Here is an 18,635-nt window from a genome sequence, read left to right on the forward strand (position 1 = left end):
GGTGACGTCACGATGTATTGCCATTTTCTATGAAGCATTTCGTCAGGTAAGTGCGGGTGCCAGACTTTGACCATCATTTATGACTTTTGTATTGCTTTAAGACAATGGGTCCCATCCTCCTGGGTCATTGATCCTCAAAAGAAACCTGATCAACTGATACCATTCATAAAAAAATGTCATATACCCTATTATTTAGAACTTAACCGGTAAAGTTACCGTTTTTAAGTTTAGCTAAAAGTCATCGCTTCTAAGTAAAAGGACGTAAGCTCTGCGAAGATCACTCCCTTTGCTGATCATGCCCCTACAAAAAAAGCCCCCTTCTAAGCCTGTCTTTTGTAATGGACGAGCAACTACGGAACTCTACACACCATTCTGTTATTATCTGATAGGAAAATGACTAGGTACTCATGGGAATTCAAACCACGTTCAATAATTACGATTTTAAATGTTGTATGACATAGGTTCCTACTCGAGCAATATTTTCACTAACGTAGTGATCATGAAGTTTGCCTTTAAAGCGGTTGTATAAAAAAGTACGTAGACTGCACGTTCTTATACAATAATAGGGGAAACTTGCCTTGCTCTCTCTCTCTCTCTCTCTCTCTCTCTCTCTAACTGTATTTTATAATTCTTTCCAATTATCACAAATAAAATTACGAACTTTATTGTCAACTCCATCACTAAGTTCATGAATCCAGGTTTCACACCATCATGTCTTTTTGTACAACGTATAAACTTGTATAAAGTGACGAGTACGAATTAGGTACAAGAGAACTATAACGAATTCAAATTTGCCGTGTAACAAAATAGAGCTGCTAGGCTGGCGTACGGACGTCTAGTAATAAAATATTAATATGTAAGTATAGAATTAAGCAAGATACTTCTAAGTTACATAACTCAGCATGAATCAAATTGAAAACCTTATGAATCAAGGAAAAAAATTAGTCATAAACAGCAAAATTACTTACTTTTTTAATATTTTTTAAAGGAGCGAGTCGTTGCTTGGGTCACATAACATGGCGAATTAATTAGTATTTCAATTTTCTAGCACTCTCACTGCCCCTGCAGTTTCACGAAACGAGTACTTGATAGAGTAAGTAAGATTTAGGAACAAAAGAAAGTTTACCCCTAGCTAAAAAAACGAAAGGGTCTATACAACACTATATACACCTACCTCTATAAATTGTAAATACAGATGTCAATCACAATGAAAAAATCAACGATGATCAAATTACATAATTATCCAGCTCATTTCGCCACAGTCTGATAAATAAGACAAAGACCTGATTTGGTTTTTAGTTTGTTTTTACAGCACATTTATAACTCCCGTATCTATGCCAACCTTACTCTGCGTGGTACAATTACTGTCGGTGGCGACACGAGCACGCTCGATCAAAAATTGCTGGCGGTTAAAAGGTTCGTGGGACTCGAACCCACATCCTTGGATGGGGTCCAACCAATTCCGCCAGCTGACCATCCGTCAATCAACGCGAATTTTGTCATTGCAACAACATGGTTGGAGTGTTAAGCCGGTCCGAGAGAACCGCACAATAAAAAAGGAATTATTAGTTAGTTATTTACGATACAAGTGCGAAGAAGAGGAAATTCGAAACGAGTGGCGATAAATTAAATTACCTATTCGCACGTGTATCGTACAACGTTTTACAGTAGGTACATATGGCCCTTTAAACTTTTGACATCACACGAAAAGTGCTATTTTACGCACTAGTGCGGGAAAATAGGACTGTAAAATATATTAACATTTACTATAATAATATGAATAATATATATCTAAATATAATAGTTAGCAAAAACGTTTTAGTTAATTGTTTGAGTTGTTTTCATTTTTAAAAGGCGGCTAAAGCAAAATTGTAAGTATAGCTGGTCAACCAGATCTTGTCAGTAAAAAAAGGCGCGAAATTCAAATTTTCTAAGGGACGATATCCCTTCGCGCCTACATTTTTCAAATTTGCCGCCTTTTTCTACTGTCACGATTTGGTTGACCAAGTATAGTTTTATATTGAATTTCTACACGTTTAATCAAGAACAAATGTCATGATAAAATAGTTATTTACGATACAAGTGCGGAAAAGACGAAATTCGAAACGAATGGCGATAAATTAAAACACGACCGAAGGGAGTGTTTTAAATCGACACGAGTTGCGAATTGCCTATTCGCACGTGTATCGTACAACGTTTTACAGTACATATGGCACTCTAAACTTTTGACATCGCACGAAAAGTGCTATTTTACGCACTAGTGCGGGAAAATACGACCATATGTATTGTATTTTTTTTTTTTTCATTTTTTTTCAATTATATTTTATTTGTTTCTTTCTAAATTCTTGGCTTTATTGCCTGCTCTTAATGACATTTTATAATGACGAAGAAAACTATTCCCGAAAAATATCAACGTGTTTTTGGGCAAACCTTGTTATTATAGGATTTATAAGAGACCTACCCGTTTACAACTCGATTTGCCAACCCATTATCTAATGGGAGTTGAATCTCAACCCTATATTTTGTAACTCACGTATTTAAAAAAAATACCTTTCTTAGTCTTTTATAGATTTCGAGAGAAAGAGTTGAGCTACATGTATTTCAGATAAGTCACATCTCTGTTTGTTGCAAAGGCAAGGCAAGGTTCATTAAATCACCAATCAATGGGCAGGGACGCAGAAAAATGAAAGGAATACATCCTCTAAAATTTGTCATTTAAATCAATAACTTTGCTTTTTAACAGAAAGTTCAATTTCTATTGACAGATTTATGAAGTCCACTGCTAAGATTACGTACTTATAGTGCTGTTATTACTAAACTTATGAATAACCTATATGAGTAAAAATTATATTTATTGCAAAAACTTAAATATAAATACAAACTAAAAATTTAAAAAATAACCTATATTATTACCATTATGTTGCAGATCCAACATTACAAGGGCATAATATTTCTTGAATATCAAACCACGTTAAAATAGACCCCTATAATATGGAACAAAGAGCAAGAACTGAACTCACAAACGAGTACATTAAAAACATTAGGATTTATTTGATAATTTTGAAAATAGGTGCATTCAACAGATTTGATGTTAAAGACGGTCAGATTGTCAGCATTTCAAGATTCTCGCAATTCTGGTCATTGTTAGCAATGATAACGGTATCTCTCGCTGCATACACACTCATTCTCCAAACATCAATTAAAAACAATTATTTAATCTTGCCAGAATTTATAACAGTCATTGAACTCGCGGTATTGAATAATGTAGTACTGCTGAATATACATATATTCAACAGACATTCCGGAGCAAAATTATTCAAACAATTAATAGAGATAGATTTATTCTTAGGCGTAACCCAAACAAAAGTCATGAGGGATATTGTAGCTAAAGACATGCTAATTTGGTCCAGCAGTATAGCATCATTCGAGTTAGTGATAATGGCAGTCCTGATCATTGCATTTTATAATAAAATACCGGCGTACATTTACTTCGTCGGAATAGTTTACTTCCAACTACTGTTCACTTTGTGTTACGATCATATAGTTCACGTGTGTTTATATAAATTTCTATGTCTGAGAGTACACCACTTGAACGTCGGATTAGTGAAAAAAGCTAACTTGTATACAGAGTATTTAATAGAGCAACTGATATCGTATCCGTTTCATTGGAAGAAAGAATACGATAATAATGTAGATTTATCGAGGAAAGATACGAAATATTTTACTGAAAGTCTCAGGATGGTCGATGCTGAGGTGCGCCGCGTGCAGCACAGCTACAGGTTTACGGTAAGTTCCATTGGGTGAATTCCCATTGGTCCCCGCCCCACGTGAGCGCCGCCATGCATAAGGCGGGAACAGATGGGATTGATTCATAATTATTATGAATGCACCTATTCCCATCTGTGCCCGCCGGGGACAGATGGGAACAAACGGTTCCATTGCATTCAATATTGTTCCACCCCTATTCTTCTCTATTCCTCCTAGTCGATAGTGATCCTGGCCTACGAAGCTAAAGATCCCAGAACGCTATATAAAACTATTTTTCAAAATTCCTTAGTTAAAACTTCGTTTTTTCAGTCAAAGATTAAAATTTATACAGAGACTAGAAGAAGGAATCAATCATACTGTTTCACATCTCTTGTCTAAATGCATGTAAGGTCAATGTGGCTAATTCCGGCATAAGGCCCACTTCGTCTACTAGCGTTTTTCTCGAACAATGAACAAAATTGATAATTTTATCGACAAAGCAGCGATTGCTTTGAGTTTCAGCAATCAAAAGCAGATGGTTTTTTTCCTACGATTGAAAATCAAAGAAATATAAGCTCGTGGACGGAATTAGCCACATTGACTTTACCTACCTACTTTGCAGATTTTTGCGTGTATGACATCTTTGGTAATTGGAACATTTTTGGCTGTTCAGGCGGTTATTATAATCATTAAGGATAAGGTAAGTTGAAAGTCATATTAAGTCTTCTTCTTCGCGTAATTTGTGGCTTATGGGAACATGGGGTCCGCTTGACAACTAATCCCAAGAGCTTCAGAACTAATCAAAATTATTCACAGTTTTAAATCAACTTTAAAAAAGTTTATGCTCAAACATCAATTAAACGAAGAATGCCTCAAACTTATAAAAGCTACATTGAAGTAGTCCAGACGTGTAGTACCTAAATACTTACTGTCTGTTTTCTCTTCCACAACCGCCAATAACTTTAATTTTTATTATTTAACATTAGTACCTAGTTATTAAGTTTTTGTAGTTTAGTTAAGGCCCACGTTTTGTTGTGTTTTGCTAATGTGTTGTTATAATAATGGTGTGTCTTTTAATTTTTCTTTTTTTATATAATATGTTACACTTCGCGCTGTAAAAGATCATGGTCCCGACGGGAGACCAGCGCTAGCCTAGCCAGGCTAGCACCATGCTGAGTCGTGACCATTTAGTGGCTATTATGTTGTTGTTGTTGTGTTACTTGTTGTTTACTTTTATGTGTTGATCATGCACATGCACATTCTCTAATCCAAAGAGACAGACTGAATTACCGCTATTGTTACTATTTGGCTTGGCACCGACTTCAAACATATCAGTTGGTAACGCATAGGTACACTTAAAAAAGGATAATATTTTATTTCATCCTTTTTTAAGTCGCTTTTGTAAATATAATCGGGTACTAAACGAATAAAATTTTTAAATTGTTTGATTAGAAAAAATAGATTATTGATTTTTCGGGTCTCGGCTTTAGACAAGCAAAACTAGAGCCAAGTAAAACCTGTGCTGGCGTCGTCTACGCAAACCTTTGGCAGTTGCCAATCTCATTTAGATGTTTATTATTACATACACCTGTTTTGGAATAATGATTGTAGCTATTTACGATTTTTATGTATATTTCAGGATATACCCGTGATACGAACGTTTTCCCTGGCGGGCTGGTTCTTTGCCAACTGGTCCATATTCATCGGAATAACTCAGCAGACAGATAAATTGAACGTGCAAATTCAGCGTACCAAACTTATATGCACTTATATTCAACTCAAACCTAACAATTCTGGTACGTATGTAATTTCACGTAAAACCCTATAATATACTACGTGGCACCAATAATGAAACGTTAAGACGATTGGAAGGCCCAATGCCCTTGAGCGTCAGGGCGGAGCTAAGCGCTCTGTACCCGCACCACCCGCTTACCCCGCTCGCTGCGATCGTACGTGAATTTTGTATCGCTGCACCGCCACGAGGTTCAAAGAATAAGATACAGCCCAGAGGCGTGCAGTTGGCGCTATACTCGTATACCTTTTGTTTGCAGATATTTTGTTGTTTGAGTATGAGTAGATAATGCATTTAGTGGAGGTCGTAAATTACATTTCACGGTTAATACGACTCGCGTCCTGTTTAAAACGCCGTATAAAATTATATTATTATTATATATTACTTACCCATCCCGTTACGCACCATGCTGCACGTTTGTGTAATTGACATAACCGTCGTATTGAATTGGTAGAGTGTCATTCGATGGAACTTGCTAACTATGTAAGTAATCAAACTTGATGAATGAATTTACTAGTGACTATTGTTGACATAGTTAGTTCCATAGAATGATACTTTATGCAATACGCCGTCAGCCAACATTTTTTAATGTGTTTATTACCTACCTTAGGTTTTTTGTTTTGTCTAATATTTAAAATATCTTTTAAATTTGCTCACTAAGATTAGACTGACAAAGGAAATATTACATACAGCCAACGACCACTCTCTGTAAGCTGTAAGCATACTTGCGACATATATTTTATTATTATTATTATGTATCATTTGGTGAGTCAATCGGTCCTCCCTAGAAATACGGGCTATATGTGATGTGTCTAGTAGGTGCATATTACAGATTTGTTGGGGCATACTTGCGACATTAAAATTAAAAAAAAAAAAGAAAACAAATCTATGGTACTATATTTATAAGCGGTTAGACATGGTGCTCGAATAGCTTTTTCTAATGTCAAGTTAAAAAAATAAAAAAAGGCGGCAATTTACATTTTTATTTTCTTACATTGTTTGAGAAAAGCACTATACAATGCTTGGCCGGAACAGGGATTGCAAGACTCGCTTTATCCGGCCTCGTCTACGACTCGGCCGTCTACCGCAATCTCGTTCTACAGTCCCTTACTTCACGGCCTCTGCAGTAATGTACTATTAATGAACGTAGGGCCGGTGAATGTTATCGCGATTGAAATAATATGTAGGTATGTATAGGTACTTACTTCTCTAAAAAAATGCGAGGATATATATACCTATAAAAGTTCAAATAAGGACGGGACATTATGGTAATATTTCAACGCATGTTTGAGAAATTTCCACGCATGTTTGAGAAAACTTAATCCCATCAAAAACATTACATGTAAAAAGGTGCAAGTTTCGCAACGCTTCTACTACAAAAAAGTTTTGAGATGTAATGTGAAACCAAGTCGGTTATTTTAATTAGTGCCAGGGGGTGTTAAAACTGTATCAAATATATATCTTTAATTTGTAATACGTATAATGACTTGGCCATCGCACGGCTGCATAATGACATAAGGATCATCGTCACCTATTAAAAATATTTTTAATTGAACATAACGCTAGCGCTAATTGCAGTTCGAGCATTACACATATTTACGAGTACGGTACGAATAAAGCATTATGTGCGATTGCCAAGTCATTATATGTATTACAAATTAAAGATATATATTTGATACAGATTTAACACCCCCTGGCACTGATTAAAATAACCGACTTGGTTTCACATTACATCTCAAAACTTTTTTGTAGTAGAAGCGTTGCGAAACTTGCACCTTTTTACATGTAATGTTTTTGATGGGATCTCATCTCTTTTTGTAGGCAGTCCTTCTTTTCGGATACTCATACTATGTATACACATATCATAAAGAAACACGTCTTCATTCATACTCACATCGTACATCGTAGTGTACCTTTACTTTACTACCTACTATTTGTAGGAACTGCAACAGTAACTTTGTAATAGCAAATATTTATATGGGATTACAAACTTACTTATGCAGTTCTTAGATCTTTAAAACGTGACTGATATTGCAATATTTTTAGGTTTTCTATGGCTTGATAAGCTGAAAACTACTTATGTTTAAAATTTGAAGCTTGTGGATATACTAGAAGTACCTTAGAATTATGATGATCGTAGGTGAGTGAGTGAGTGAGTGTGTCAGTGTCGAAAATAAGGAACTTTGACGTACAATAATTCTTAAACTACTAGTTCAAATTGAATGTTTTTGAGAATATATCTTAAGCATGTTTAGCCCTATATATTACTGAAAATTCAGGATTTTAGCTTCAGCCAGCACAAAATTACAGGACGTCGAAAATGGCCTGAATCGCTTCGAGAAAAGGATGGTACGGCCGTGCCTCTTTTTTTGCTCGACTTGGCGGGGGCAGTGCCCCCAGATTTACTTAATAAACTAACATCATTTTAATGGGTAACAATCCTAAAAATGTAATGGTTTCTGAATCAAACTATATAGTATATACCTACAACATAAATTGCCAATGTTGATCAATTTTTTTTAGAAATTGAACTTTATTAATAACGTTAAATTTTAATGGCAATATGTCGGCGCATGTTCGAAAACATTTTTTATATATTTCAAATGAAGCTTTCTCAAACATAAGTGGAAATATTGTCATTACGTTCGTAATAATAGGCTGCGAAACACCGTGTTGCGCGCGCTAAAGCGCGTCACAACCAAATCAACATTCTGCAGTTATTTAATCTTTGGCCACAATAACTCCAATTTTATAGCACCTCGGCTCAGAACAAACATGCAGAATACAAGGAAGGCACGGAGCGACGAGCGACACAGCCTCCTCGTCTCAAAGCTAGCACACGACTGCCGGCCACGCCTTTTTCGAGCTACATACGCACAAAATGTTGAAAAATATTCGATTTCTTAAAAAAAAATTATTTATTAACATTATTCTACGTTGCATTTGTAGTATCTGTTAAAACAATTATTCTAGTCTAAAAATAACTTTAATCGAATAAACCGTTTACTAGAAATAGGCAAAGTTAGTCGCAAAACGGCCTGTCGTAATGTTCCTTTTTTGGAAAAACTATAAGTCATAGGGAACAAGTCAAACGTTAGAAATGTTGTACATAAAACGTAAAATCATATATATTTTTTTCATATTTTTTTGTTGAACCGTTAAGAAGATATAGACTCTAGAATGTTAGAGTTTTCGGCCAAAAACAGCGTCTAGCGCCTTAACCACAAATGCTGTAACATAAGTATTTAACATCAGTAACGTACCTAATCATATGAATTGTTTATTACCTATGTATATCGAAACTAAAAGTAGGGCTCGGAAACCCGTTTTATTTTTCAAACCGGTTTCGTTCATTCACCCGGGAACGAAAAGGATTTCGTTACCGTTTGCGGTTACCGGTTAAAGAACTGTTCTATTGTGATACCTACTAATTTAAGCCAAATTCGCTCGCCTTCCATTTTTAAATTAACCGGTTATATTGAAAATGTCGAAGCCAGATAGAACGGGTTAGTATTGCTATCTCTTTCACGTATGACAACGAGTTTAACCGAGAGTCTCCGAAAGCCAAGAGTAACCTGTATTATATCGTTCCCTGCGAACCATAAAATTCCGTTCCCAGCTTCTTACGAAAATGTAATTTTTTAGTTCTCCGTTCCATTAACTAACCGGTTTTTAATGAACGAAATAATATAACGGTTTTGGAACGATATTAACAGGTATTTCAATACCGGTTCCGAGCCCGGAAAAAAGTAAAGATAGGCCCCGTCCATATAACTACGAGCGAACATTCGCCCCAACGAACACGTGCAGTGCAAACGCGATTTGTGCACAAAGAACTGGCCTACTTCGTAGTGCCCGTAAGGCAACCGTAAGGCCCGTCTTTGCGAAGTAATATAGATATACTTGGTCAACCAGATCTTGACAGTAGAAAAAGGTGGCAAATTTGAAAAATGTAGGCGCGAAGGGATATCGTCCCATAGAAAATTTGAATTTCGCGCCTTTTTTACTGACAAGATTTGTTTGACCAACTATAAGTCAATGAATAACATACTATCATTTCCTTTCAGATGAACTTTTCTCCCTCTCTCGAAGCATCCTGGATACACTGGAGATAAGCGACTGCAGGATCTCCATCTATAACCTGTTTTACTTCAACCAGAGCCTTTTGCGCTCGATCGCTACATCAGTGTTCGTCTACATAACGATGCAACTGCAGCTTGCTTTCCCGAAACGCAATAGTCCTAATAAAAGAGACATATAGAGGAAGGAGCACACTAGCTAAGCGGCAACGGGAAGGAGATATAAATGATTCCATATAAATGTACGCTACACTATAGTTGGTCAAATCAATTTGTCAGTCAAAACAAAATACAGATATCTATTTCAGGAAATACAGAAGTATCAATAAAAGCAGTACATGACACTAGGCACAGCCTGTATCATGGGAATCATAGAGAAATACCGAATAATGATCAAAAAACTATACTCATCCTTTTCTTTAGGGTGCTAGTACTAGTGTAAGACAAAGATAGTAGGTATGAGACACAGAGAATGTCTATGTTTGAAATGAGACAATGCTTTGACAAACTATGTACCTACTTATATATGTATTTCTGCCGTGATTTTTGACACTAGAGAATTGATTTATTTTATTCAACACAGATTAGTATTGTAAATATCTGTGTCTGACTGTTTTGTTTTCTTGATAATTTTTTTTAGCGCTGGACGCCATAAAACACTGGAACAATGGAAGCTTCGTATTCATAATAATTAGCGCAAAAAGCATAACAGTCTGACACAGAATATTTAATTATCATTAAAATAAATAAATAAATCGTAACCCTCGGTTAAATTTAGTAGTACAGGGTGGCCAAATTAGAGGTATACAACTTTTTTTTGCCGCCATTTTATTTTGGCGGTAAATATGACAGTTATTGCATGAAAATTAGTTTGTGTAGATACGGCAAATTTATTATGCAGCGTTTTACGACGGAACAACGTGTTTTAATCATTAAAAACAATAGAAACATTAAAAATAACGTTTCCTGGTCGATTAATTTCGAGAAACGGTGACATTGACTGGCCCCCAAGATCGCCTGATTTAACAGCTCCTGACTTTTTTCTGTGGGGCTATCTAAAGGGACGTGTCTATGCTAATAGGCCAACGAACCTTCAGCAATTAAAACAAAATATTCGAAACACTGTCGCTGAGATAACGCCAGAAATGTGTGAAAAAGTGATGAAAAACGCGATGAAAAGGGTTCGCATCTGCCATGCTGCTAGAGGTGGACATTTGTCTGACATTATTTTCCATGTGTAATTGCTGACCCTACATATTATATTTAACAAGGAATACTTAATATTTTTTATGTTTTATAGAATAAAATTTCAAAAATAAAGTGTATACCTCTTATTTGGCCACCCTGTAGTAGTAGTAGTAGTAGTAGTAGAGTACCTAGTTTAAAAGTTTTAGATACGATATACCGGGTGTGTCCTGTAACACAAGCAAATAATTTAAACACATATTGTACTCCTCAAACGATAAAACTTTAGTTTAACGACTTTTAAAAATTATGAATCCTTTAGACTTTCTATTTGACATAGAAAATATAATGTATATTGCCTTCAATGTACGCTAACATCGTTGTGATTGACGTTAATTGTCACGCTTCAAACATAACAAAATTCGCAATACATTGCGTCTTAGAATAAACTTCAAGTGTACTAAAAAATCAAAATACAAGTTGTTTTTAAAAGTGGCTGAACAAATGTTGGTCAGTTTGAGGAGTACAGCCTACAGTTTATTAATGTATAGCTCCTGTTACAGGACACACCCGGTAGATAAACGGCCAAGCCACATTTTGACTAAAGTGTTGTAGAGTTTGTGAAGTTAGGGCTTGTAGAGTTAGGGCGTGTAGGATTAGAAGCCTAATTGGTTCTACATGAGATAATATATACATGAGATGAAATGAGATTGGAACAGATCTCATATTATGAGATCTGTTCCAAAATTCCAAATTATTTATTTGTTAAACATAGGTAGGTACAACAGTAGGCCTTACTTTTTGACAGTGCGAAACGGGTGTGTAACGTATTAATTATAATAAAACTATCATACACTCGCCATAATGCCATTTGATATATCATTCATTACAATGTCATTTCACTAGTTAGAACGAACATGCTTTAGAGTACCTATATACCTATGTAATAATTATTGTAGCGTAAATTAGACGTGTGAACTGTGAAGATACTAGCTTACATAACTTTCAGCTGTCTAAAAACATATTTCTTCAATTATTTTTTAAAAGGAGCCCAACCAAAAGAGACTTGAAAGAACTGTCATAGGGAGCATCATTCGACGCGATACAAATGAAGCATTTAAAACCTTCTGAATTATTATTCAGAGGCCAATTGCGTCCAATCGTTTTGAAAATATAGCTGATGTATTCACTGTATTATTTTCTTCTATTGAGGTGTTCAATAAAGAGAGAATTAATTACCTAAGTGTTTTGTGATGCTTTGCTTTACCAAACCAATGTTTTTTTTAATTCAGAAACCATTTTGCTGTTTGAGGTAAATTTGAAGGACATTGGCAGTTGTCGCGGCCTTTACGGTTATTATTTATGGAAAAAGATTGTAATCGAAGTTGCCTGATAAGCTGATAACCAAATGGCGTCCCGCGGGTATAGCTATAGCATGTAGTATTTGGTTATAATAGAATAAAATAATGATTGTTTCAACTCTACTATAGTCAGCTCTAAAATAGTGAGCTCAGGTGTATAAATAATCTGTGGAAATGTTATACATATTTAAAACTAGTGTAGGTACATATACTTCTAAAAATTGGACTTGCAGTAGGTAGATTGAGTATAAGAAAAATGGTAGCGTATCAAAAATAAAGTAAATTAATTTGCTATACTTAGTCATCATTTAAATAATGCAACCGATGTTATCGTCAATGCATCGTTAATGTTAATATTTTTAGCAGATCTGTAATTATTTCCATAAACTCGCTAAAAACTATTTACAAAGATTTGTATAAATCTTACAATGTAACAATATTGCGATTATAAAATTTAAATAAAAAAAATGGTCCATGTAAACATTTTTGGGAAGTTTTTTTTCTCTAGATACCTATTCTAGAGAAGCTAAAAAGGCTTAAAAAGTAAATGCCTGAAGTTAATATTCGAGCAATTCCTTTATTGTACATGTCAAGTTTGAATTTTGCAATTAGATTTGGAAGAAACAAGCAAGCACCTGGTGACAAACAAGCAAAACTTTTATGATTAACAGGACTTACTTATTTTGAACAAAAAAACTTCTTTTAAGGCGATCACTGTCACCTGCCCGACGTGTATGTAAAACGAATTGATAAGACCTCATTTCCTAAAATCGGCTCAGTAAATTTGACTTTACGGTAGAAATTAGAATACACGATACACACATACCCACACATACTCGTAAACAAAATCATAACCAATCATAACCCTTCCTGTCAGTGTTGCCAACTCGGAATTTGAAAAAATGCCAGACTTATGTCTAGATTATCCCAGATTATGTGCTAAATAATTTTGAAATGTGCTAAAAAAAATGCTAAACAATATATTGGAAACTATACTTGGTCAAGCAGATCTTGTCAGTCGAAAACGGCGGCAAATTTGAAAAATGTAGGTGCGTCGGGATATCGTCCCATAGAAAATATGAATTTCGCGCCTTTTTTTTACTGACAAGATTTGCTTGACCAGCTATAATAAAAATGAGGATCTTCTACATAAATCAAACAATGCTGTTTCTAAAATTTTTATAGAGTCAGACCAAGCTAACTTTGCACCGACTTGGTTAGCTAATGCCAAATTTCTTTGAAACGTGACTTTATAGTGGCTCTCAACACTTTGTAGCTGTTGATGCAGAGAATAATTGTGATAAGAATGGCATATATTGGAAAATTTGGAAACAATTTAAAACAAGCCTTTGTGCTGTCAAATTTAATGTGATGTGGCTAAATGTAAAATAGGCACAACAAAAAATATAGTTACACTCTGGCTGGCGGCTGGCACACCCACTTTGTCAAGTAGAAAACGCGCGAGATTCAATTATCTTATGGGAATTCAACCTTTCGCCTCAACATTTCTTTAAATATAAGTACTCTCGTCTATTACCGCGGTCTGTTACCGCTTATAATTCCTCGTATGTATAAAATTTCCTTTGACGGTTGTGCCATGGATTAAGTGCCAAGTAGGTTTCAAACTTGGTTATAGGGACACAATTCACTAATTATGCTAAAAATTATGCCAGATGCTAAATGGAAAATTTTAATGCCAAAGAGTGGAAAATATGCCAGATCTGGCATCAATTATGCCAAGTTGGCAACACTGCTTCCTGTATTGAGTTAGAAAATTACCTATCTTCTAAATAGCATTAAACGCAGTAGGTTCTTGTATAAAATATCAACGATATTTTGAGTTTTTTGCAAAATATCGCATCATTTATCTGAGCCTCACACAAGTCACATACTTACAGGATCGGATGTGACCAACGAAAACAGTTACTCTCTTTAAATATCCAGGTAGTTAAATTGTACAGAATAAACTGATAAATGATAATAGTACATTATTGCAGAGGCCGGGAAAGGGCAATTCGTGGATGAGTTTCGATTTTGTCGGACGAGTCCGACAAAGAAGACGAATCCACGAATTGCTATTACTGCCGAGGCATATATAGTGCTTTTCTCCAAACATGCGAGGAAATAAGGTAAAATAATAATAATTTAAGCATCAAGCATCACTCAAATCGAACCTTCACATCAAAAATGTCAAAAACAATTTCCCTCTAAAATTATTTTTTTAAAGTTAAGGGCACAAACTTATTCTGCCATTCAGTACCATTCAATATATACTTGGTCAACCAGATCTTGACAGTAGAAAAAGGCGGCAAATTTGCAAAATGTAGGCGCGAAGTGATATCGTCCCATAGAAAATTTGAATTTCGCGCCTTTTTTTACTGACAAGATTTGGTTGACCAGCTATAATTGTGCAATATAGTAGTAAGAACCAGGAAAACTATACCCATCCTTTTTTTTTGGGTGCAAGTACTAGTGTAAGACAAAGATAGTATGATTCTCTCTGTCTATGTTTGAAATGAGAAAGTCCTTTGACAAACTATATCAACTTTATGTACACGGATGAGATCCTTAAAAAAATATTAAAATATTCTTTTATTTTATTAAGCAGTATTTGCACGATCATACACGAGCACAACGGTCTTGTAAGAACGAGACAAGTAAGGTCGTTCATCTTACTATCTCACTCTATCCTATAGTTTGAAATGATAGCTGATCGGGTCGTGTAGACGCGGCTCGCAGCTATAATAATTGGCCGTTTGCGTTTTTTATTTTTAAAAAGTAAAAAACACTACAGTAATAAGTTATTATAATACTGTAGTGTTTTTTTCATTCCCGTCCGCTAGAACAGGACAGCGATAGTTAGATTTTTTTAAATTAGAGTTTGACAATAACGTAGAACTTCCCGTACTATTTTTGCTACAATAAGGTGAACATTTCCGAGCATATTGGAGAAAAGAAACTAATCACGCTATAGTTATTTGTACAACAAGAGATCAAAGTTTGATATTTCTTCGAGTGCTTATTTTGAGTCCCGTGCAAGCGAAAGATTCTATAATAGATTCACGAGCGTAGCGAGTGAATGTAATTTAGTATCTTGAGCGTAGTAAGGGACTCGAAAGCGCACGAGATGTAAATAACTTTGATCTCGTGTAGTACACAATTTTTTTCACCTGAGCAGTGAGAACATACCTATTAGACAACTTGAAAAATGTAATCCTTCTTCATCACTTGATAATACCTGCACTCATGTTTTCTTAAGATATACAAACAATTAAGTTTAATTACCGCAATCGAACACAAAAACAAAACGTAATAATAAATGTCAGTAAAATAATATGGAAATAACGAACATCAACTGACAGTTCAATCGACAACTTTTTTTATGTAAAAAAAAATCTTTGTAAGATACGGTCCGAATTGCGGATATGTACTATTTGTCAACTATGGTAGAAATTCTTGAAAGTAAAATAATTAATTTTGCGTGATGATCTGTGTATTTTTTGAGTTCATCATTTTAATTGTACAATAAAATACTTAAAATATAGTATTTTATCAGTTTTTATCAAATCTTAAACTTTATTTTATTAATTATTTATTAAGAATTCATACTCGTACGTGGCTTGGAACGATGCGGTCTGAAGTTTTTCGGGGGCCTATTATAAACCGTGAATATACCGTTGAATGTCGTTTTAACTTTTTTTTTGTCTGTTTCTTTTTGCTAACAGTGTGAAAGGGACAGATACAATAGAACCCAAGTACATATTTCGAACTTGTATTAGACCCCGCATGTTGAAATGACAATTGACTATAAAGGTCACTTGAATGTCATTTTGTCTCACTCAGTGAGCAAAATCGCATTTCGCTCACTGTTTTTAAGAAGCAAAGTACCCTTGTTCGAGCTGCTGAGGTGAAAAAAGATATAGCTGTGAACGCCATAGATCTAAAGCTAACAATAACTGTTAGCCTTAGTTACTACTAAGCGTTAGAAAACCTCTTCAAACAACATACTTGTATTACCAATTTCAAGAACAAACGACAAGCATGACTAAAATCAGTACAGCGTGAAAACAATTGTGTATTCTTCACTACCTACTCGCTTTGGATTTGAACTCGTAGGTATTATTTGCATAGAGTGGAACGAATTCTATGTCCGTTCCTGTTATGGCTTAAACCTCGAAAAAATAGTAAATACATTAGTAAAACGTATGATTTTAAGCTACTTCCAAAATGCTAATTTTTCGCTAAGCGAATTATATTTTTATATTAAAGGGGCACCTTGCCTATAATTTGGGTTAATTTTGAAAAATTGGTGTTTGGTGTAATAAAACCACGTGACACATTTTATATAGTCCGTAACCCTCTTAAAACGCTCAAGATTCCACTTTTCAAACCACTATTAGCTCTAGCTACGCTCGTGGTTGTATTTTGGAATATTTCGCTCGCTCGGATATCAATATTACAAGGGGGCAATCAACAACTTTGCCCCCTTGTAAAACGAATAGCTAACTAGCTAGCTAGTATAACTATTAATTGATGGGGCCCCAGTGCAGTGAGGCACCCAAAACTGAAAGCCAGGGGCCGACCTGCGCTGCGCCGCCCTTTGCAATCTGCCGTCCAGCCATGGCACCCGTGGCCCTAGGGTAAATACGCCCCTAAGTGTAACTAAGTTTGGCATAGGGAGGAGCGTTAAAGCTAGTATAATGTCGTAAGCGCGTTAACATTCTACAATCTAATACTTTCTTTATGTTTCATACATTTACTTAACAGATATTTATCATACAAAAAAACAACGAGTTGCACTCCGGGAGTGCCGGCAGAAGTGAAAACTCAATGACATTGTAACAGTTTTTCGATCAGGTCACGTGTCCGTCTTACGAATTTCCAATCTGTCGAATCTGTCGGTCACGTGACCTGTCGCGAGTTTAACATTTTTTCCCCACCTCAAAAAGTGCACAGCGCCGATAAAGAAGTTTTCACTTCAAAAGAAATCAATAGAATTGTGGACGCATTTTAAATACAGAGTCCTGTAACAAGAGCAATAAATTAAACTGTAGGCTGTACTCCTCAAACTGACCAACATTTGTTCAGCAACTTTTGAAAATAACTCAGGTTTTGATTTTTATTACACTTTAAAGTTTATTCTAAGACGCAATGTATTGCAATATTGTTATGTTTAAAGCGTGACAAGCAACGTCAAACACACTGATGTCAGCGTACATTGAAGGCAATATTTATTTTGTATGAAAAAGAGGAAGTCTAAAGGATTCATAATTTTTTTAAAGTTGCTGAACAAATGTTGGTCATTTTGAGGAGTACAGCCTTTAGTTTAATTTATTGCTCCTGTTACAGGAAGCACCCTGTATACATACATGTAGGTACATACATTTTTTAATGTCTATCTAGGTAGTTGTCTTACGTCGCCGCTGTGCTTTTTGTATGACGTGATTAGTTCGGTAACAAGACTATGTGTTTTGAGAAGTCGTCAACGATGACAGCACTCACAATAGGCGTCGCTCAAACGTGGTTCTAGTGATTACCGCGTAATTATAACAATCCCTACTTGCTGGAACTGTCATAATTTGCATACATATACTACTAAACAGCTTTTGCATATATATATATAATACGGTCGCAAAATTGTGAATTTAGTATTGGTTTGGCAGAAGATACATTCAGTCGCTCAGAAGCATTGCAACAAACACCCAAGATGATGAAAACAACACTTTGCTCGCTTTTCGTCCTGGCTGTCGTAGCTCAGATTGTAAGTTTTTTGTAATAAACATAATAATTAATATGTTAGGCCGTACGGCAGCTTTAAGTTTCAAGAGAGAAATTTGTATTCCTTATCCATTTCATTACTCGTAAAACTTCATTACATTTAAGACATTGACAAATTTTAATCATAATCTGCTCTACCAGTCTTAGAAGATGGCGAAAATGTTGCAAACATCATTGAAGCGCAATTTAAGTTCATAATATTATTTATTTCGATCAGAAATATTCTAGTATGTTATTAAGTATTAACTTTCAAAACTTTAATCAGGTAACTTTATAGTTAAGGAAACTTTATTGAAATCTCTTAGAACTTTCCTAAGTTAAATTAATTCTTGTTAAGTTAGTTAATGTATTTGGTGCAATTACAATTTTAATAATGTATTAGCTAGTCGTTTATTCTTTTACATTAAATAATATACCTTTTTTTCAGTGGGCCCTTCCAGCGGGTACAGGTACGTAATTATCTTTATTTTTCTAAATAATGCATGTGACAGCTTCAAGCCGATAATTGGCAGGAAACGGCGCAGGATCGGGAAAAGTGGTGTGCTCTCGTTTCGGAGGTCAAGATCCTCTTTGGGTCGCTGAGCCGTAATAGTTAAACTGTTTCTAAATAATGTAAAATTCAGGGAACTTAAAATACTTAAAAAAAAAGTTTGTATAAGATTCATTTTTTTGTGTTTAAAAAAATAATTTATA

General features: G+C 35.1%; 1 protein-coding gene across 1 annotated transcript; it reads left to right on the top strand.

The window, feature by feature from the left end:
* The first annotated feature begins 2,999 nt into the window (after window positions 1-2,999).
* LOC134662635 (uncharacterized) lies at window positions 3,000-9,800 on the top strand. The gene is made up of 3 exons (XM_063518908.1): window positions 3,000-3,786; window positions 5,387-5,543; window positions 9,607-9,800. The coding sequence occupies exons 1-3, from the start codon at window positions 3,151-3,153 to the stop codon at window positions 9,798-9,800; spliced, it is 987 nt and encodes a 328-aa protein (XP_063374978.1). The 5' UTR covers window positions 3,000-3,150.
* Window positions 9,801-18,635: the final 8,835 nt, after the last annotated feature.

The sequence above is a fragment of the Cydia amplana genome, chromosome 3 (assembly GCF_948474715.1).
Source record: "Cydia amplana chromosome 3, ilCydAmpl1.1, whole genome shotgun sequence".
NCBI classification, from domain to species: Eukaryota; Metazoa; Arthropoda; class Insecta; order Lepidoptera; family Tortricidae; genus Cydia; species Cydia amplana.

Excerpts from the sequence above, each read along its gene's own strand:
- LOC134662635 (XM_063518908.1), top strand. The coding sequence starts at position 3,151 with ATGATAACGGTATCTCTCGCTGCATACACACTCATTCTCCAAACATCA. Across the intron at positions 3,787-5,386 it reads AGCACAGCTACAGGTTTACG|GATATACCCGTGATACGAAC; the intron begins GTAAGTTCCATT and ends TGTATATTTCAG. Across the intron at positions 5,544-9,606 it reads ACTCAAACCTAACAATTCTG|ATGAACTTTTCTCCCTCTCT; the intron begins GTACGTATGTAA and ends ATTTCCTTTCAG.